We start from the raw sequence: 21078 nt of genomic DNA, 5'->3' as shown, positions 1-21078 counted from the left end.
GGGGCCTGTTTCTGGTAGTGGTAGTCTGCTGAGGGCGTCTGCGTGGCCCATCGCCTTCCCAGGGCGGTGGATTAGTGCATACTGGTAGCCGGCAAGGAAAATTGACCACCTGAGGACACGTGGAGACAACACTTGGGGGGTCTGCTTCTCAGGGGCAAACAGGCCAAGCAACGGCTTGTGGTCAGTCACTATGGTAAAGGGCCGCCCGTACAAGAAATCATGGAATTTTTTTACGCCCTTCACGATTGCCAGACCCTCCTTGTCAATCTGTGAGTAGTTTCGTTCGGCTGCAGCAAGCGTCTGGGAGAAGTATGCCACCGGCACCTCTCTTCCATCCGGGAGTTGGTGTCCCAGGACAGCGCCGATGCCATAGGGAGAGGCGTCGCATGCCAGCACCACTGGCAGCCTCTCGTCGAAGTGTGCTAAGACCGAGTTCGAGACGAGCAAGTCCTTGACTGCCTGGAATGCGGCCCTTTGTCGCTGGCCCCACACCCAAGGGGCCCTTTTATCTAGGAGTCTGTGTAGGGGCTCCGCTACCGCTGCCTTATGGGGAAGGAAGGCATGGTAAAAGTTCAATAGTCCCAAGAATGACTGAAGTTCGGGCTTGCTCTTGGGCGCTGGGGCCTCACAAATGGCCCGTACCTTGTCACCGGTTGGATGGACCCCTTCTGCGTCCACCTTAAATCCCAGAAAGTCCACCTGCGGCACTCCCAGTAAACACTTTTCCCGCTTCACCTTGAGGCCCGCCGTCTGGAAACGGTGCAGGACGGAGCGGAGGCGGTCCTCAAATTCCTCTGGTGTGGGCCCGGCGATCAGTACATCATCGAAGAAGGGGGTGACACCAGGAATCCCTTTAAGGAGAGAGTCCATTAGATTCTGGAATATGCCTGGTGCCACGCTAACGCCAAATTGCAGCCGCTTTACTCTGAATGCCCCTCTGTGCGTCACAATCGTCTGAGCCTCTGCTGTGGCTTCGTCCACAGGCAACTGTTGATACGCTTGGGCCAAGTCCAGTTTGCCAAAGATTTTTGACCCAGCCAGGGTGGCGAGGACATGGCTGACCACTGGCACTGGGTATGCATGGGCCGTGAGAGCCTTGTTTATGGTGCATTTGTAGTCTGCACAGATGCGGACCGAACCGTTAGGCTTGACGGGTGTGACAATTGGAGTTTCCCAGGGGGCGTTGGGCACCGGCTCCAGCACTCCTTGCTCCACGAGCCGGTCCAATTCCTCGTCTATGCGGGGTTTCAGGGCAAACGGGACCCGGCGGGCCTTGTGCCTGATGGGTCGTACAGCGGGGTCTAGCTGTAGGGCAATGGGGGGTCCTGTATATCGTCCCAATGCCCCATCGAAAACCCCTGGAAACTCTTTGCATATGGCGTCCACGTCCACTTGTAAGCTAGTGCGGTTCACCCCGGTAACGGCTAGCCCCAGAGGTCCAAACCATGCCAGTCCCAGTAAGCTAACGTAGGGGCCCTTAACTACCAGCAAGTCCAATTGTTGCTTTCGCCCTCGATATTGCACCCTGAAGGTCCCCACCCCCATAGTAGGGACCTTACGTTTCTGGAAGTCCCGGAGGGTGAATGGGGCCGGCCTTAGTTTGGGACCCCCATTAGGGCACAGTTCCCTTAATGTTCGGGCCGAGATTATGGATAGAGTTGAACCCGTGTCCAGCTCCATGCGGCATGGGGCTCCCTCTATCTGTACCTCTATATAAATTTTCTCTGTGCTGGGATGGGGCAACTGGAATACCTGGTAGTCCGTGATCTCCGTCGAGTTGCCTTGGTGCATGGTGCCGTGTGACCTGGGGCTCCTGGGTCGGTCATCTGATGCTTGTCGACGGGTGAGTCGAGCCCGACACACACGGGCGATGTGTCCCAATTTTCTGCACTGCCTGCACTCTGCGTTGCGGAAACGACAGGTCCTCCTCTCGTGGTTCTCCCCGCAGCTTGCACAGTTCCCTCCTTCTCGTCGAGGCTGCTGTGGTGTGTGTGCTGCTTGAGTGCGCCGCTGTACTCGGTGTACTTCCTCCCTGTCAGATTCGGATTCGTCGGTGAGGTCTTCGTGGTAGACCCTCGGTTGGGATGGCGGGGCCGGTCGTGCCTCTTGCGTTGACCTCTCGGCGGCTTCGGTTGCCAGGGCTTCCTCCAGAGCAATCTGGAACGTGAGGTCTTTTTTGGCGTAGAGGCGTCGTTGCAACATCTCGTCCCTCAGGCCACCGACGAGGCGGTCACGAAGCATGTTCTCCAATTCTGAGAAGTTGCATAACCGGGCGGCTTGGCGGAGGGAGGTCACAAACCCAGTTATGGTTTCCCCCGGGGCTTGCCGTTTTGCGTAGAAGGCATTTCGGCAAGCTACCACCGAGGGCTGTGGTGAGAAGTGCTCCTTCAGCCGTTCCATTATTGTTTTGTAAGAGACGGTAGCGACATCTCTAGGTGCAAGGAGAGCCCGGGCGATTTCAAACGTCTCCTCTCCACAGACGCTGAAGAATGTCGCCCTCTTCATGGCATCGTTGGTGACTTCTTTCGCTTGCAGGAGGAAGTTGAAACGGGCGGCGTACCCTTCCCAGTCTCCTGATGCTGGTTTGAATGGCGAGAAGCTGCTGTCGGTTGCCATTCTGGGTTCCTTGGGTCCTGGAGCTGAAGCCTGGATGCACGGTGCGATGCAGCGGTGCAGCAGGTGGCGGTGCTGCGGTGCAGTGCGTGGTGGCGGTCAGCTCAGCAGGATCCCACCTTCGTCGCCAGTGAAATATACTCGGAGTCAAGAGTGAATTTCATGCTCTTTATTCAGCTCATAGTCATCAAGGAGGAGAAGAGAAGACGAATCGCTCTTTTCCCAAAACCATCTGCTTATATACATTATTTACACAATGGGCCTTGCGTGATTGGCTACTTCAGGGCTACACCTGTGGGCCAATTATATTGTGGATTGACTTTTGCCTGCAGCCTGATTGGCTGCTCCTACAGGCCAATCAGGTAGCAGATTCACTTCTGCCAGCCGCCTGATTGGCTGCTCCAGCAGGCCAATCAGGTTGCGGATTCACTTCCACCTGGAGTTGGATTGGGTAGCTCCCGCTGATTCTGAATCCTATTGTTCTAGGATTCAGCTCAGTACATAACAGTGACCTTGGGCTAGTCACACTTCTTTGAAGTCTCTCAGCCCCACTCACCTCACAGAGTGTTTGTTGTGGGGGAGGAAGGGGAAGGAGAATGTTAGCCGCTTTGAGACTCCTTCGGGTAATGATAAAGCGGGATATCAAATCCAAACTCCTTTCTCTACAAGAAAACCTTTCTCTACAGGAACAATAATTGACAAAGCCAATTCAGCCCTGCCAAATGTATTTTATTCCTTGCGGGGTCTTTGGGGCACAGCTAATGGATGCACATTTGACATAGGTTTTATTTCCAACTTCTTTCACCAGTCTGAACAATAGTAAGCTTCCTATTTCTGATGAAGTGGGTGGAAATTCCTCAAGAGTTACGGTTGCCCCCTACATATGCGGCCTTTAAGAATCAGATCCAGAGAGGTTTCTTCTTCTTCAGCCCTATAGAAACAGTTGCCAGGGTTACAGAACACTTTAATCCATTTTAATTGCACAAGCCTAAATACCTGGTATGCACCTGAATCTCTCCAGTAGAAATAGTGACAGTCTGGAGGCAACCGTAGTGTCCCTAAGGCACCTTGGGATCCACCGAACAGTGAGATCAAGTGTTATGATTTCAGGCGCATCAACCAACCACTTCAAAAATTCTTATGTGGGAATGCTAAGACTTGTGGCACTGCTGAGACACAAAGTGCTTGCTGCAGGGCAGGAGGCGCCGATACTCCTGGTATATCACTGCTGCTGCTGCTGCAAGCCCGGTGCATCTCATATTGCAGGCACTACAACTCCCATCATCTGTAGCTAACAGGACCAGTGGTCAGGGATGGTGGGAATTGTAGTCCCAAAACATCTGGAGGGCTGAGTTTGGGGATGCCTGTCATATTAGCTTGAGATGCTACAGAATTTTCGGGCCTGGATTGCCAGGATATGAAGTCGCAGTTACAACATTTTTTTGTTGTCGCTGCTTGTAATATCATTGGAGCTTCTCCAGTGGGTAATCTGTGACAACTGTTTTATGGCACAAGCACATATGAGGAATAAAATTAACATCAAGTACAGCGACGCTCCTCACTAGAGACTATTCAGCAAGATAATTTGCTCACACTTCCCTGCCACCCCCCAAGAGCCTCTAATGAGAGTAAGAGAGAGAGAGACAAGGGATGAATAAGAACACACTTTAATTTGTGACTGCAGGCATGCTAGCACAGCAGTCTGGGAGCCATGTTCCATCTCTGACTGCAGGTGTGATAATGATCAAGGATTCCTTTTTGCCCTTATCTGTTCTCAAGGACAAAAGACAGAGACGGATGCTTAAGGATTAGAATGTATGCTTTGCTTGGGATCTGTTTTCAAACACCTAGAATATGTTGCAATAAGAACAATGGGAAGGAACATTTACAGCAAAGGAAAGCTGCTGCTTCTGGGGGGGGATTGCTTCTTACTCATGTCTTACACCATACTTTGGATGTGTTTATTTATTTGAAATAATCTATATATTGCCTTTCCAGCCACAATGGTTATCAAAGCTGTTTGCACCTGATCAAACAGATTGAATGAACTGCAATGTTTGGAGTTGGATAAAAAGAAAGGAACCACTAGAATCAGTCAAGAATTTAGTACAATTGTCTCCAACTTTTTCAGAGCCCTAGAATCAAATTCATGTTGTAGAAATTTACAGTACCCGTTATTGGGGTTCAGGAAGGGCCAAGACAGGGGAAAGCTTTCAACATTTGTGGCAGCCCTGTTAAGGGAGATGTTGTCTCCCTTAATTATGCCTCAGGCTGCACATGCAAACCACAGCCCATTTCCTCGACCCCATGATGAAAATAAACTCTGGGACTTTGTGGACAAAGTTCTTAGATACCCAGTCAAAGAAGACATTGCAGAGGGCATGGAGAGCTAAGATGGGGCCAAAACAGTGATAAAATCATGATATTTCCTGACTACACGAAGGAGGTTGTAGAGGCCTAGGAGACATTTTCTGGTGCAGAAACACAGCTCAAGAGCACAGCATCATACAGAATTACAGTGGTCCCTCGACTTACGAAGTACTCGACTTATGAAATTGCGAGTTACGGATGGGAAAAAATGGTCGCACGCTTACCTTTTTTTCGACATCCGAAAGGAAAACCGTTGCGGTTTAGATGGGATTTTCTTGACTTACAAATTTTAGATGCGGTTTACTTGACTTACAAATTTTTCCGTTTCCAATGCATTCCTATGGAAAACAGCTTTTTTCGACTTACAAACTTTTCGACCTACGAATGTGCATTCGGGACGGATTAAATTCGTAAGTCGAGGGACCACTGTATCTTCATTACATTTCCCACACTTTTCTGCGTCAGCATTAATGGGAGAGTCCAGTCCTTTAAGGACCCCAATGTGGCTGAAGACTTCCTCAACATCACTTGCATAGTTCTACGCTATGCCTCAGAATAAAGGTTAAGTCTTCTTCTTGCTGGAAAAGCACTGGAGAAACTGAGTCTGTGTAGACATTACTGGCTTAAACCACAGCTGCGTCATTCTTTTTCACAATTTGGATTGAAGATGGTTTGGGGGAAAGCACATCCAAGGGCAGCAATGCACAAGAAATGACAGGATAGATACAGGATAGATATGGCTTCTGACTAATGCTGAGTGCATTGGAAGCAGAGTAAATGTGTGGGGGGGGTTGGGTTTACACAACATGAGCAACTGTGCTATCTGCAATCTGTATTTCTGGTAGACCAACTGGTGTCAGTTACAAGAAAGTTTGGGACAGAAATAATGCATAACCACAAATGCTTACCTTTTACACAAGACCTCAGGTCACCTGGAATCCCGGAAGTCTGTAATGGACTCGTAAAAATTTCCGTTCGAAATGAAGCCAGGCACTCTGTTAAAGCACAAGCAATTTTAGATGTTTATTTATTCACTATATTTATAGGCTGCTTTTCAGGGCTGTCCCTCTCAAGGAAAATCAAGCTCCATATTGAAAGACAGTAACCACTACAACCACAATCTACTGTTCTAAAGATTCTTAAGGACGGTCTTCCACATTCAGCTAAATCACACAGTGGAGGAATTCTGGCATTGTCTTGCTTCAGACTGTAGAGGACTACTGGTGAGTTGTAGGGAGTTTGTTTGTTTTTTAAAAGGCTCTCCCACATCCCACATACAAAAGGAATTTGAAGTAGCCTTCTCCCTTCAATGCTGCCTTTTCATGTGCACAGGTAACAATAAAAAACTCGATCCTCCACCTGTAGACTGAACGTGAAATGGTAGAACCATGTGGTTTTGCTGCTTGCGCAGCTCAGGGATCACCCACACTTCTGTTTGTGCTGCGATTTCTAGGCACAAGCCTGTGATTTGTGGGAATGGGTCTAAGTGGGTTTCCCTGGGGAAAGGGGCAGGACAAAATATCAGCAATGCTCGGACCCGTACAAATCACAGAAATTGTGCCTAGAAATTGTGGCACAGATGGAAGTCCTGTCAGAATCAGAAGAGGCACATTTCTTTTTCATTACAAAAGAGATCATAGGACTGGAAGAAAATGAAGGCCACCCAGATGTTCAAACGTAAGTCCCTTCAAGCACTAGAAATCTATAAGAGCTAGGGATGGGTAGCATATTTTGCTAGAGCTTGAATAATATTATACTCTTTAGCAGTGCTTTCCCCCCAGAGGGCACTCAAGGGTACGCAGTACCAGCACCTCTCTTTTGTTGTTGCTAAAAAGTATGGCACTTACTGTGACAACTTCAGGGCGAGTACTAGCACCTATTTTTCCAGGAAAAAAGCACTGTTCTTTAGTGGTAAAGTTATGTAACTTTGTTTTGGTACTCCATATCTGACTATTTCTGCCTGGTTTCACAACTGATAGCAATCTGATTCTGGCAAAAAACAAAATACCAAATGTACTAAATACGATTAAACATTTTTTTAATAAAATGCATGTCAAGACAGTACAACATTATAGTGCGCCCACCAACAGAAAGCTGACAAAACACTCCCAGGTACAGAAGGTGGGTGTAGACAAGGAATATGATTGCTCAAGCATAAAAAGAGTGCTTAATGCTGTACAGGGAAGGAAAGAATGAGAAATCTCAGAGTAATCAGCCATTACTGCCCAAGAACTGGCTGGTATTGCAACAATCCTAAACACATTTACCTTTGAGCAAGCCCCATGAAGCTCAGCTGAGATTATTTCAAATCGGGCAGCAAAAGACAGCAACATCTGGCTTGCTGCCATTTCATGTGTCCCTCAATGCCTTTTAGATCAATTCCCATACTGCTATGCCTACTGTGGAATGACACGCAGCCACAAAGCTGCTGCTTTATTTATTTGGACAAAAAATAAGTGGTCATGCCCTTCTGTCCCAGGAATGTGACCTCCAGGGCAGCTAAGGCTACAGTACAACAATCTAAAACCACACCAACAAAAAGCAATATCCATTTGCCTGAATGTCACTCGATAATCAAACTTTGCCAGCAGCAAAGGCCTGTTGAAAGAGCAGCTCTTTTTTTTTACTTTTTTTGCAGAAGGCAGGGAGAAAAGAGGTCAGCCAGGTTTCCAGGGGAAGGTGTTTCAGAATTGACAAAAATGTCGCTCCCCATTTATGCCAGATGCATATTTACTTTTGTTGGGGCACAAAGCAATGCTTGCTCTGATTACCACAATGAAACTCATATGGAAGGAAGTGGCCAAGGTAACTATTTCAACTTGTGGGTCCCATTTCATGAATCTTTCCCATCTGATTGCCACCACATGGGAAAAGCATGTGGAAAGCATGTGTGGGTGGGTGGGGGTATTGCATGACCTCACCTGCCTGTGTGGTTGTGCTACTTGCCCATATATTGGTGCCACAGAGACAGCATTAAAGGGAAGAGGGCCCCATATGGCTTGGTGAACAACAACAACAACAACAACAACAACAACAATACCTTGCCCCTCTGGCCGGGCCTCCCCAGCCACTCTCAGAATATTAAAAACATGATAAAATATCAAACATTATAAACTTCCCTAAACCAGGATGCTTTCAGATGTCTTCTAAAAGTCAGATAATTGTTTATTTCCTTGACATCTGATGGGAGGGCGTTTCACAGGGTGGGTGCCACCACCGAGAAGGCCCTCTGCCTGGTTCCCTGTAACCTCACTTTTCGCAGTGAGGGAACCGCCAGAAGGCCCTCGGTGCTTGACTTCAGTGTCTGGGCTGAACGATGGGAGTGGAGACGCTCCTTTGGGTATACTGGGCTGAGGCCGTTTGGCGAAGTCTTTAGTCAGTCTTCTTTCAATGACATAATTGCTCCTAAGAAAACTTTCTCCCAATAATTGCTACTGCAGACAGAAGCTAGAAAGCAGGGCAGTGGGTGATCTCATAGGGAGATGCTAGTCTTGCTGGATTGAAGAAAATATGGCATTAACAGAGAACAGTTCTGTGCTGTGCATCCTGCTTTCAATGAAAAGCACCCCATATAGTGTCACAGTGGGGCAGCTATAATGGGAGATGCTACCCAGACAGACAAGTACTTACATGCTTTGCAAATATAATCACATTAAGCAGTCTCACTAACTGCAAATCCAATTTTCTCCTAAAATCTTTTGAAGAAAAAAAATGTTCTTTTTTGTCATCTAAATGTTAAATAAGTAAATAAATTTGTGCTTTTTAAAATGAAACTTACCTAAATATCGGGGGTAGAAATAATCCTGTGTTTAAAAAGAAAAAGGAAGAAAGGCAGATCCCATTAGAATGTAAATCAAATAGGAGAAACAGGTTAATTGTTTGCACTGCTTAGGATGATAATTAAAATTTGCTTGTGCTGTAACTGTAATAGGTCATAAAGAAACTGAATTTATCCATTTTTAGTATTTGCTGCTTGTTTAATAGTTTAATTAAATAGTTTTTTAATGCAACTCACAAAATATTTATTAAGTAAAGTGCGGCAAAACAGCCTAACTTTGAAAATACTTCTTGAGGAACCATCAAACTTGAGATCAGGTTACGTTATCCTTTCAAATTATGTGGCTAAGAACCTGTTACTGAGCTCACTATTCAATCTCATTTGTGATTTCAAAGAATGAGATGGGGCATCTTTGCTTGGTCACTCTAGAACAGGCATCCCCAAACTTCGGCCCTCCAGATGTTTTGGACTACAATTCCCATCTTCCCTGACCACTGGTCCTGTTAGCTAGGGATCATGGGAGTTGTAGGCCAAAACATCTGGAGGGCCGCAGTTTGGGGATGCCTGCTCTAGAACCTGGAGGTTCCATAATTTTAAGGTCACACCTTAAAGACATCAGTGTATAGTCTGGGATCATGGTCAAGTGCTAAGGGCCACCTGACCTAACAATAACAATAATTTATTATTTATATGCCACCCATCTGACTGGGTTGCCCCAGCCATTCTGGGTGGCTTCCAGCAAATTAAAATATCAGTAACAAGAGCTGATAAAAGCTCTGTTGCATAGTCATTCTCTATCAAAGTGAAGATGAAATATGAGCAATAATTAAATGACACAAGAGCATTATAAAGAGCTGTATAAATTTGAACTAAAGCCATAATATGGAGAAATCCCATATACCGTCACTTGCTCAATGATGTGAAAGTGTACATAGGAGCTGGATAGACTATTAAAACCCTCAACAAAGGCTCCTAGTATTTAGGTTTGCTAGAGAATTCAGAATAGTGTATAAATATGTGCTTCATTATAGCTGTTAAATAAGTGCATGTACACATCTTGAACATTAGAAGGGAATGTTACTGGCTGCCCATACACTGCCAGGCTTGGTTCCAGTTTCTTGGATTAATTTATAAGACCCTTAACAACTTGGAAACAGCATATCAGGGACGTCCTGCACTGTCAGCAAGGTATTTGGGGGAGTCACTCTTAGTGGTCCCCTGTGGCTTGGATACATGGCTCATATCCATCAGGAGCCACACATGCACTATTGTGGGCTTAATTTTGTGGAACTCCCTTCCAGTTAAGGACAGATATTTCCCATCCATGTTTAAATAAATAAATAATCTGCCTTGGTCAGACCACACCTGGAGTACTGCGTCCAGTTCTGGGCACCCCACTTTAAGAAGGATATTGACAAGCTAGAATGTTTGCAGAAGAGGGTGACCAAGATGATCAAAGGTCTGGAAACCAAGCCCTATGAGGAACGGTTGAGAGAGTTGGGTATGTTTAACCTGGAAAAGAGGAGACTGAGAGGAGATGTGATAGCCATCTTCAAATATTTAAAGGTCTGTCACATGTAGGAAGAAGAAGAAGAAGAAGAAGAAGAAGAAGAAGAAGAAGAAGAAGAAGAAGAAGAAGAAGAAGAAGAAGAAGAAGAGAGGAGGAGGAGGAGGAGGAGGAGGAGGAGGAGGAGGAGGAGGAGGAGGAGTTTGGACTTGATATCCCACCTTTCACACCCCTTAAGGAGTCTCAAAGCAGCTAACAATCTCCTTTCCCTTCCTCCCCTACAACAAACACTCTGTGAGGTGAGTGAGGCTGAGAGACTTGAGAGAAGTGTGACTAGCCCAAGGTCACCCAGCAGCTGCATGTGGAGCCACTACATCACGCTGGAGATGGAGCACACTTGCTTTCCCCTGCTCTGGAAACCAATGGTTTCATGTTACAAGAAAGGAGATTCCAACTCCACATCAGGAAGAACTTTCTGATGGTAAGAGTTGTTCAACAGTGGAACATGCTCCTTCGGAAGGTGGTGGGCATTGCTTCATTGGAGGTTTGAAGCAGAGGTTGGATGGGCATCTGTCGTGGATGCTTCAGTTTAGATTCCTGCTTGCAGGGGGTTGGACTAGACAACCCTCAGGGTCCCTTTCAATTCTACAATTCTATGATTCTATAAATCACAGAAGTAGGCTATGCTCTACCAAGACTACTTGCTAGCCTTAGTAACTGGAAACTGTCCTTAGTCTTAAGAGCTCTTACCGTTTCAGGGTTATTTTCAAAGACCTCTCTGGCTTCCTCCTTGTTGCAGTATTCTTCAATGCACTCCCGCTCCAAATTCCCCTTCTTGCTTTCTTCCATAAAGGAGTTTGCTCGACGTTTTCTGGCAAGAAACTCTGATGCATGATGCTCAGATAAAACTTTTAAAAAACAAACATTTTGCGTGTAAGAGGCTCTGCCGTGCAACCAAGCAATGTCTTAGATTAAAATACTGTATAACAAATATAATATAACAAAGATATAAAGTTAAGATTTTGGTGACCACGTGGGCCACTATTAAACCAGCATAACTAATGAATGTCAGCATTGCTTTGTTTTTGTGTGCGTGTGCCGAAAATCCTAACCCACTGAGAACTTGATAAACATATTAAGAACACGACAAATTCCCCATAAAGCCAACTGGGATAATTAAGAATGAACCTATGGAGTGCCATGAAGTTTGGAAAATCTTCCACAGAAGCAGCCAGTTTCTGGACTATTTCTGGACAATTTCACATGGCAACAGAAATCTCGTTTCCACTCAGTTAGAAGTGAAACTAAGTAGACCTGAAGATGTCTTTCAGGATAGCAGCAAGCAAGAACCCTCCATACATCCTCAAAGTGTACTGTACTGGGAACTGTAGTTTGTTAGAGGTGCTGAGAATTGTAGCTCTGTAAAGGCTAAACTACAGTTTCCACAATTCTTTGAGAAAAGCCATGTGCTTCAAATGAATAGTGTGGGTGGGAACAGGGTGGTGGGGCACAACAGCCTAGCATGTTTCCAGCACCTATAACCTACCCATAGCTGCCAAGTACCCCGTTTCCCCGGGAAACCACCGTATTTTCTTACCGTTTCCCACAGGTGTCCCGAACGGCAAAATACCCCGTATTCCCCTGGATTGCAGAGCTCCTGTCGGCGGCCATGTTGCTTCTACGCACTTCCGGACATGCGTAGAAGCGACTTCCGATGCCGCTGTACCCATTTCCAAAATGTCCGCAGCACCAGAAGTTACTTCTACGCATGTACGGAAGTGCGTAGAAGTGACTTCTGGCACCGCTCTGCCCATTTCCAAAATGTCCGCAGCGCCAGAAGTTATTTCATACAGAAAGTATCATGGTGATCAGGCTCCTCATGTGATGCACATCCACATAAGAGAGAACATTGGCCACATCCATGCCACACTAACAGTCATGGAGAAGCTTGGGAACTGTAGTTTCTTAAGGGCATAAGGATATGTAGGCCTGGGGGATGGGCACCACAGTTCCCAGCGTTCTTTGGGGGAAACCATGACTGTTAAAGTGGTACGTATATGAGTTCTTGAAGTGTATGGTGCGGGTGTGACCACTGTAAAAAAACCAGCCACTCTAGAGTTTCCCCTGGCTTAGGTTGGGGGACAAATCGGGCAGGGAATAGTTGGTTTATCCTGGCGATCAAGCAACCATCTATACATAAGGAAAGGTGTGGGTGGGTTTTGAGCACCGCCTATTGTTTGCAATCCTCTCTAATAGTAAACACAGGGGGCTGAGCACCAGCAGAAAAGGAGCCAAAAGACCAATCACTGAAAACTATGAGATTGGTATCAAACCGGGGAACCTTGAGATTGCGAAAGTCTTAAAAAAAAAAAAAAAAACAGAGAGGGAGGGAATCTGCAAGCAATGAAGCCAGTGCAGTAGGAATGAACAAGCTCACTTTCCCACATACTGTTGAGTACTGGGCAGGGATGTATAAAAGAGGCCCCTGACAGCAGAGACTGATTGGCATGCAGAGCACTCTAGGGAGAGAACAAGTACACTCCAGCTAAACTAGGCTCAACTTCCTCCTACTGGCTTGGACTGGTCTGGTCTGTGGGTATTGATATGTATATGTGAGAAGAGTTTAGAAGATTGGACATTTCTATCTAGGTGACTGGGTAAAATGAACAAAATATTGAAATAGCCTAGTTATGCAGCTTTGTATACCTGAGTAAAGAATGGAGTAAAGAAAATACTACATTGGCAAATAGAAAAACAGATTTGTGCCTGAACAACTGCACAGCAAGACCATTCCATAGTTACGTCTGTAATGTGGGATTATCTGGAACTGTGCATTCTTTCCATATTTTTGCCTTGTTAATAATGTCCTGTGATTAAAAATCCAAGTAGTGAATAGGCAGGAAGGCGACTACTTCCATAGCCCTATGTAAATTTAGTAGACTCTTCTTTGTATGGCTTTTTAGACTGGAACTCAAGATATTTTACAAATTTTTAAAAAGTTATAAAATTAGTACATGAATGTGCTCATATCTGTAAGATATAATTACATGGCTTATCTAGCAAAATGTGCACACCAGTGTTTACTAAGAAAGAAATAAACCCTACCACCTAAAACTAAGCAATAAAATGACCTGTTGAGCCTTCCTGGGGAGGGTGTAGCCAGGGGCGGAGCAACAGGGGTGTGGTAGGGGCAATCCACCCCAGGTGCCACCACTAATGGGGGGGGTGAAAAATCCTGGGCAGTGCGCCCCACGCGTCTCTCCTGGGAGAGACGCAGTGGCTTGGGCGCACGCAGGCTCTGCTGCCCAAAAGGTCCGCCTGCTGCCTCCCCCCAGCTGTAGGGTGGCTGAGGGGAAGGAGGCAGGCAGACTCCTTGGAGCCCCATGGCTGGCTGGCCCCGCCCCCATGCCACTGACCCCGCCCCCGCCCTGCTCCTCCCCAGGTACCCAATGGCTTGCTCCGCCCCTGGGTGTAGCATAACTTCAATACCACTAGCACTTCTTCAAGCACTAAAATCTTATATTCCTGTCAGAGGGAACATGCAGCAATGTATCATACAAGTGGACCTACAATAGATAGTTATGGAGTGCTCCTATTCAGGGCACTAGACATGACTTTCCCAAAGACACACCGTCCCACCACTACTGCCTGGTTTTATATTCCCCATCCCACAACAAACAGCTCAGCAACCTGTGGCCACTTAGAATGTAAAGAATGCTTTGTGCTGTTTGGGGGTGTCTCATCTCCCTGGTTAGACTTTCTCCCTCTGTATTTTTTAAAACTTCTGCGAAACTTGAGTTTCTCTGAACCCTGCTGTGAATGGTGCTCTTTTGGTTACTTAAGGAACAAAAGGTTACTTAAGGAACAAAAACAAATAATATGTTAGGATATACAGCTATAGGATATACAGCAACTGCTGCTAAAAATATTTTAAAAATCAATTTTGCTAGTCCAAATGGTTCAGAGCATTTCTCCACAATCAGGAGCATTATTCAGATAATAGACGAGGACAGTAATTTGGATAAATTTGCATTTCTAAATAAAAATACAGCCCTATTTATTTCAGCGGGACGCCTTCTGAGCAAATAAGATTTGGTTTAGGCCAGGGGGAGGTTGAGCAGGAACTCAGAGGAACTGAGTTCCCTTAACTTTTTAAAAATTAAATAAATATTGGGGGGGGGGGTCTGCGGGGGCTGGAACTGATATACTCCCAATGCCTGAGCCAAAAATCAATAAAGTTGTTGCCGTTTCTAATCCAGATCACTGTCTGCTTGAGTTTATTAATCACATCTTATATTTAGTCACTGCTGTATCTGTATGGCACTGTGACTGGCCCAGAATAAACAAACAAACAAACAAACTTTGTAGTGAGTCCCCCCACCTTTTCCCCCAGAAAAATAGCACTGGTTTGGGCTTTAGGAGTTTAAAGTCACTGAAAAGTGATTCATGAATAAGGCTTTTACTGTCAGGGAAAGAAGAAATCTTCTTGCATGTAGGTCATATGTTTCAATTCAAGTGAAAGGAAACTGACCCATTTAGAAGTGCTCCACTGCAATGCAGTGAGGCCTGCAAATCAAATGAGCTTTGGGCCCTTTCCAATCAAAAGTAGAGAGTATATTTTTTAATTTCTTATCTATTTGGGAGAATTTATATACAACTCAATATAGAAAATGCTAGAAAAATGGGACATTTTCAGTCTTGAAAGAACATACAAAATAAAATACAGAAAAACAGAAAAAAACATTTTCAGTAGTGTGGACAACAAGAGGGCAAAAAGAAAGAAAGAGAATGAGAAAGTTCTAATAAGGGTCTAAACAGGAATGGGAAACTTGAGCCCTCCAGATGTTGCTGAACTACAACTCCCATCATCCCTGACCTTTTGCTATGCTGATTGGGGCTGGTGCAAGTTGAAGTCCAGTCCTGGCCCAAAGCAAAGCACATTGGACGCTTGCTGGATATCCAAAAAGAGGGAATTCCACTAAATTAGGGTTGCCATACATCTGGGTTTCCTTGGACATTACCGGGATTTCAATGGCAGAAGTTCAGAGGGAATTTCTGAAATGCTAAAATACCTTGTTCCTGGTGGTTATGGAATGAATGTCAGAGCAGGTATGGAGTGGAACAGTTAAAAGTGCCTCACCTGAAAACTGCAATACCTGGCACACAGCAAATAAGGGAGTCCCTCAAATACGCTGGTCCCAAATTGTGTACAACTTCAGTATCAGCAAGACCTCAACCTGGCCTAGTAGCACAGTGGCAGCAAGTGCAGTTATTTCAGCAACATTATATGCTGGTGACAGGCTGTTCCATAGCTGTCAAGTTTTCCCTTTTCTCACGAGGGAGCCAGTGTGGTGTAGTGGTTAGGAGCGGTAGACTCGTAATCTGGGGAACCGGGTTCATGTCTCCGCTCCTCCACATGCAGCTGCTGGGTGACCTTGGGCTAGTCACACTTCTTTGAAGTCTCTCAGCCCCACTCACCTCACAGAGTGTTTGTTGTGGGGGAGGAAGGGAAAAGGAGATTGTGAGCCGCTTTGAGACTCCTTCGGGTAGTGATAAAGCGGGATATCAGATCCAAACTCTTCTTCTCTTCAGCATAAGGGGATTTCCCTTTAAAAAGGGGAGAACTTGACAGCTATGGGCTATTCTAGTCCGGAGTCTTGACTACTGCACTCTGAGCTAGTTGGAGGGACCAGAGCAACCAGTAATCCATCTCTGATGTCACCAATGCCTGCACTGCTGTGGATACAAGTTATACCTGTCAAGGAACAGCTGAAGTTGATCAGATGTACTCCTAGCCGCCTATTTGACCTAGCTATCTTTCTCAAGTCAACAGGGCACTTGCTTTTGGCTTCCAACGGATATGGACTTCACAGTTCAATAAAACAAAAGTAAAATTGAAACATTTTATTAGCCCCATGTTCAAATCATTGAATGCTTTGAGTTTCCTTCCAGTGCAGATCTTTTGAGGCAAAAACATTTTTTTTACAGCAGCATGGCATACATTGCACTTTCAAGATATATCTCGGTTCTACTAATACAATTGTAAGTTTTGCACAAGTTGCTTTCTACTTTATAAAAGTCAGTTGGCATTTGCTTGTTGGATCCTTGTCTTTGTTTAATTTGTTGAATATTTTTTTTTCTGTATTCTGCCAGAAGTAATATCTCCAGGAAAGCAAATTTGTGATCTATTAAGATTTATAACTTTGAAAAAACTTTTCTATGTACGGCATATCATTTCTGAATGAAAGCAATTCCAATCAAAATGTCTATCAAATAAAAGTGTTTTCCCATAGATCGCTGTGAGATGCAACAGATGTAATAAAACTTGTCAGACTGCTACAATAAAAATAATAAAACTTTTATGCTATCTTAAAAAAACACCCAGCTTTCCTAGCTATGTAACATCATTCTTTTAATTTAATTTTAAATCTTAGTTTTGGATGTCAACATTGAAAGCAGAGGCAAATTCTGTGTTACTTGAAAGCTAATGTTTCTGACATTTTGAACAAGCAATCCTAAACACATTTACCACGGATAACAAATCTCTCCTCATCCTCCTACATTAGGCTAGTGGGCATTGTGGTCATAGGCTATGAAAATGCCTTTCCCTTTTGCCCTCTATTGTAAAAGCTCAACAATCTCATCCCGCTACGCCCATGTTTAGGCCTGGTTTGCAAGTCACATTGTGCCATAGTTTAAAACAAGCTATGGTTTATTCTGAATGAACAGTGTGCTAATGCATACTGCTGAAAAGTTCTTGTAGTGCTCCTCCTCTGCTTCTGTTGCTGCTACACCAAGAAAAAAAACACCTTACGAATCCAAGAATGTAATGGTGAAAGAATACTGCCAAAAACTCGGACAAAATGAGAACTGACTCTTGATCAGAAAAAGAAACATTATTTTTTTTTGTTATTATCCTGTGTCAGATATTGCATAAACATTCTGCAGCACGGCATTGTTTTTAAGTGACCTCATTATTTTGCAGTAGTGGAAAACATGTTTATTTGTCAGTATTACTAATTACTTCTTCAGCACATTGATTGCTTCCTAGTCCTTAGCTCTGCTTTGCACAAAACTGATTGCTTCAGGATGGGGGATGGGGATTTGCTTGAGGAGAATAGGGTCACTTTTCCAACAAGAGCAGCTCTTTATAACCAAATTCAGCAATTCTCAGCCATACCGGATACAAATGAGCCAAATCAAGTTTACAGTTGTCCTCCGCACACATTCTGGAGAGCAAATTTCCTTGAACTCAATGGGATTTACTCCTGAGTAAACACACAAAGAAAATGTGCTGCATCTCTACTATTGCAGAAGTTTGTTGATGCAAGGATATATTCTTTGTACCCTCTTTGTTTTTTAAAACGTTTTGCAATTGTCATTACACACTACACAAGCAGCCAGCTGGAGCAAGAGGGCACCAGGACACAATTCTGAGTTTCACCGGAAAAGCAAACAAAAATGAACTTTTAACTAAAGTTGGGGATCCAACTGATTTTACTTACATGTCCTAGCTTCAGAGAGAGCGGTCGCTGAAATATACAGGCAGGAAATAAACAAGCAAGCCACGCAGTGAAGCCTCATCCTTTGGGGGAGTAGCTGCAGTGGGTTATGTAGGGCGTGTGTATCTGTTGGGGGTTAGGAAGGGGAGGGGGCTATTTGCATTTGCTGACAGGTCCCCTTTTAGCTGCTGCTTCTTCTCTGTTGACACCGTGCCTGGAATCAGGGAGGCAGCAGCAGGGGAAATGTTCAGACCTCCCCCTGTTGAGGGAGGGGAGGGAGGGGAGACTGGCTGGGGGCTGGAATCTGGTTGCATACAGAGGCAGGACATTTCCAGGAAACATTCCTGCTGCATTTCACACGGTGGGTAAACAGGAAGCAGGAGAGGGAACCTCGAGTCCCTATCTCAGAGGCTGTTGAACCTCCCTGGTGCTGGTTTCCAGCAGCTGACTGGAAAAGACATTGGAGAGAGAGAGAGAGAGAGATAGAGAGAGAGAGGGGGGGGGAGGAGGGATATTAGAGACAAAGCTGCCTTTCCACCATATGTTTCCCCACTGGTTTCTTTAGCATTGCACTGCATCACCACCGGCCCACCGGCCTTATCCTGCTTTTCTTCCCCAAATCAAAGGCTGTCACTTGCCAGGTTGAGTTTATGTTTGACTGGACTTTGGTTTCTATTTATGTATTGATAGCAGCTAGTTTTCAGAAGCATACTGGAGACAGAGCCGAGCCCATGGGTAGGCAAACTAAGGCTCAGGGGCCGGGGCCGGCCCAATTGCCTTCTAAATCCAGCCTGCGGATGGTCTGGGAATCAGCGTGTTTTTCATGAGTAGAATGTGTCCTTTTATTTAAAATGCATCTCTGGGTTATTTGTGGGGCATATGAATTCATTCATTCCTCCCCCCCCAAAAAAAAGTCTGGCCCCCCACAAGGTCTGAGGGACAGTGGACCGGCCCCCTGCTGAAAGGTTTGCTGACCCCTGGCCTAGCCACTGCGACTAGCAGTCACTGAGAGCCTCATCATCCATGTATTCGTCTAATCCTCTTCGAAAGCAGTCTGAGATGGTGACCATCACCACTTCCCATGGAAGTGTGTTTCATTGCTAAAACTATGCTCTGTGCATATTTCTATCTTGCTTTTCTATCCAGGAGTTCAAGGTTGTGTGCGCTTTCCTCCCCTTCCTCTTGTGTATTCACAACAGCCCTGTAAGGTAGGCTACGTTTTAAGTTACATAAGCGGCCGTTCTTGTCAGTCGATTTGAGATGGGAATCCAGGAAGGGACCCAATCTGTATAGCATACTACCAGCCCAGGGACCATAGCTGTCAAGTTTTCCCTTTTCTCGCGAGGAAGCCTATTCAGCATAAGGGAATTTCCCTTAAAAAAAAGGGAGAACTTGACAGCTATGCCAGGGACTCCTGCTGGCAGGACGCCCATTCCATATGATGTAGGTATTGGACTTTTAGGGAGGAATTACTATTTATTGAGCCACTCCCTGCCTCTCCGCCTAACCTACCTACCTCGCAGGGTTGTTGTGGGAATTAAATGAGAACTATGCGTGCCACTTGGACTTCCTCGGGCAAAAACATGGGATATAAATGATTTTTTTAAAAGAAGTGTCGACTGGTGGGAGCACAGGATTTACGTGCTACAGAGAACAGTCTTTCAAAAGGCAGCCCTTGCTGCCGCGCATCCGCATCCCGCGCCAGCTCTGATCACCGTGGAAACCCTTCCCCGCCTCCTTCGCAACTAATGGTCGGCGGGCAGCCGCCAATCCAGCCACCGCCCGCTCTCCATTGGCTCCTTTGCTTTCTTTGCCCCCGCCCCCGTTTCCTTCGCTCCGCTCTCCTGGTAACCATTGGAAACCGGCTTGGTTACGCGTCCCTTGCGCGCCCCGCGTCGTTATCGGCCTGCCTCGGGGACCCGAACCAATAAGCGATTTCCCGAGGCGTCACGTGAAAGAAGGGAAGGCGGGACGAAAGCAGCGGGGGTCACGTGTCTCCGTTGGAAGGGCGCTCATGAGAAGTGGCCGCCGCTTTGGGGGCTCCCAGAGTGACGGGTGAGGCGGAGAAAGGGCGGTTAGTGGGAAGAGAGGGAGGGGCCGGCGAGTCCCGCGCGGCGCCTTCGAAGAGGACGCCCCCCTCTCCGCGAGGGTCTGGCTGTGATGGGGAAGCCAAACTTGTCTTGGTGTGTTGACGTGCTCCTACCCTGAGGCGCTGGTAAGAGGGGTTCGTAAGGCTCGGGCCCAGTTGCCAAACGAGGCTCAATCCAGTGTGGGGTGCCGGCTAAATATTCCCAAAGGTTAAAATCCAGCCTATGGAAATATTTTGTATCCATTTACTGTACGCGGGTGGCGCTGTGGGTTAAACGACTGAGCCTCCTGGGCTTTCCGATCAGAAGGTCGGTGGTTCGAATCCCTGCGATGGGGTGAGCTCCCGTTGCTCGGTCCCAGCTTCTGTCAACCTAGCAGTTCGAAAGCACGTCAAAGTGCAAGTATGTAGATAAATAGGTACCGCTCCGGCGGGGAGGTAAAAGGGGTTTTCGTGCACTGCTCTGGTTCACCAGAAGCGGCTTAGTCATGCTGGCCACATCTCCGGGAAGCTGTACGCCAGCTCTCTCGACCATTAAAGCAAGATGAGCACCGCAACCCCAGAGTCGTCTGCGGCTGGACCTAATGGTCAGGGGTACCTTTACCTTTACTGTACATTTGGGATCCAGCTTGTTCCTCTTCACTGCGCTACAAAAAATGTGTATCTGGCGCAAAGAGATGATGCTCCACTACACTGAAAACAAAAAAAACCCTGCTTTTTTAAACTGCAACTTTTTCAGTGGGATAGCCACTTGGGCAACACTTGAAAGCCAACCTTATAAAAGATGTTGATTTCTGAGTTGGTTTTGAAATAATAAAGTTTGATGATTCATTATTCATTGTATCCCCTCCTCCTTTTTAAAAATTTTTAGGTGTAAGACAGCATCCGACTTGCTCATGTCTTGGAACTCCAGGATCCGTCTACATGCTGCGTCCTTAATTCATTTGGTGTGCTGAATGGCTGTTAGATAGGGATGTATAGTCTGATGGCCAATTGTTGCAACTGGCTAAAGCGGTGGCGAGAACCTGTCAGGTAAATTACTAGACATTAGAACCATTTCCTTTTCAATACCTTGAAGTAGTCTGAAGATTGTTCTGTGTCTGGCAAGTGTCTCAAAGACGTTGAGTTATGTCCAATGCTGCTGTTCTTCTCGTGCAGCAGACTTCTGCTTGTGCAAAGGAGCTCTTGATTTCCCAAAGGCCACTGCACAACCTCAAAATTT

General features: G+C 45.9%; 2 protein-coding genes across 9 annotated transcripts in view; one reads left to right on the top strand and one right to left on the bottom strand.

Moving 5' to 3' along the window:
* Positions 1-17992, bottom strand: part of PROS1 (protein S) — a 37950-nt gene extending 19958 nt beyond the window's left edge. The window contains 4 exon segments of the mRNA XM_035115221.3: positions 5892-5978; positions 8762-8786; positions 11019-11176; positions 17774-17992. Of these exon segments, the coding sequence (XP_034971112.2) occupies positions 5892-5978; positions 8762-8786; positions 11019-11176; positions 17774-17852 (349 nt within the window). The 5' untranslated portion in view covers positions 17853-17992.
* Positions 17993-19769: 1777 nt separating this feature from the next.
* Positions 19770-21078, top strand: part of ARL13B (ARF like GTPase 13B) — a 41268-nt gene continuing 39959 nt past the window's right edge. For 5 of the 8 annotated variants that reach the window (XR_015949633.1, XM_035114823.3, XM_035114824.3 and 2 more), the window contains exons 1-2: positions 19770-19985; positions 20728-20888. Coding sequence is in view for 7 of the 8 variants with exons in the window: in XM_035114823.3 (XP_034970714.3) it covers positions 20830-20888 (59 nt within the window). In the remaining variant the exon portion in view is untranslated. The remainder of the gene's footprint in view (positions 19986-20727; positions 20889-21078) is intronic. The other 3 variants (XM_088668042.1, XM_088668043.1, XM_088668040.1) reach the window with 1 other exon arrangement.

This window comes from Zootoca vivipara, chromosome 4 (genome assembly GCF_965207765.1).
Source record: "Zootoca vivipara chromosome 4, rZooViv2.hap1.1, whole genome shotgun sequence".
In the NCBI taxonomy this organism is placed as follows: domain Eukaryota; kingdom Metazoa; phylum Chordata; class Lepidosauria; order Squamata; family Lacertidae; genus Zootoca; species Zootoca vivipara.
The sequence above is the reverse complement of the archived record's forward strand: the minus strand, read 5'-3'. Positions and strand labels throughout refer to the sequence as shown.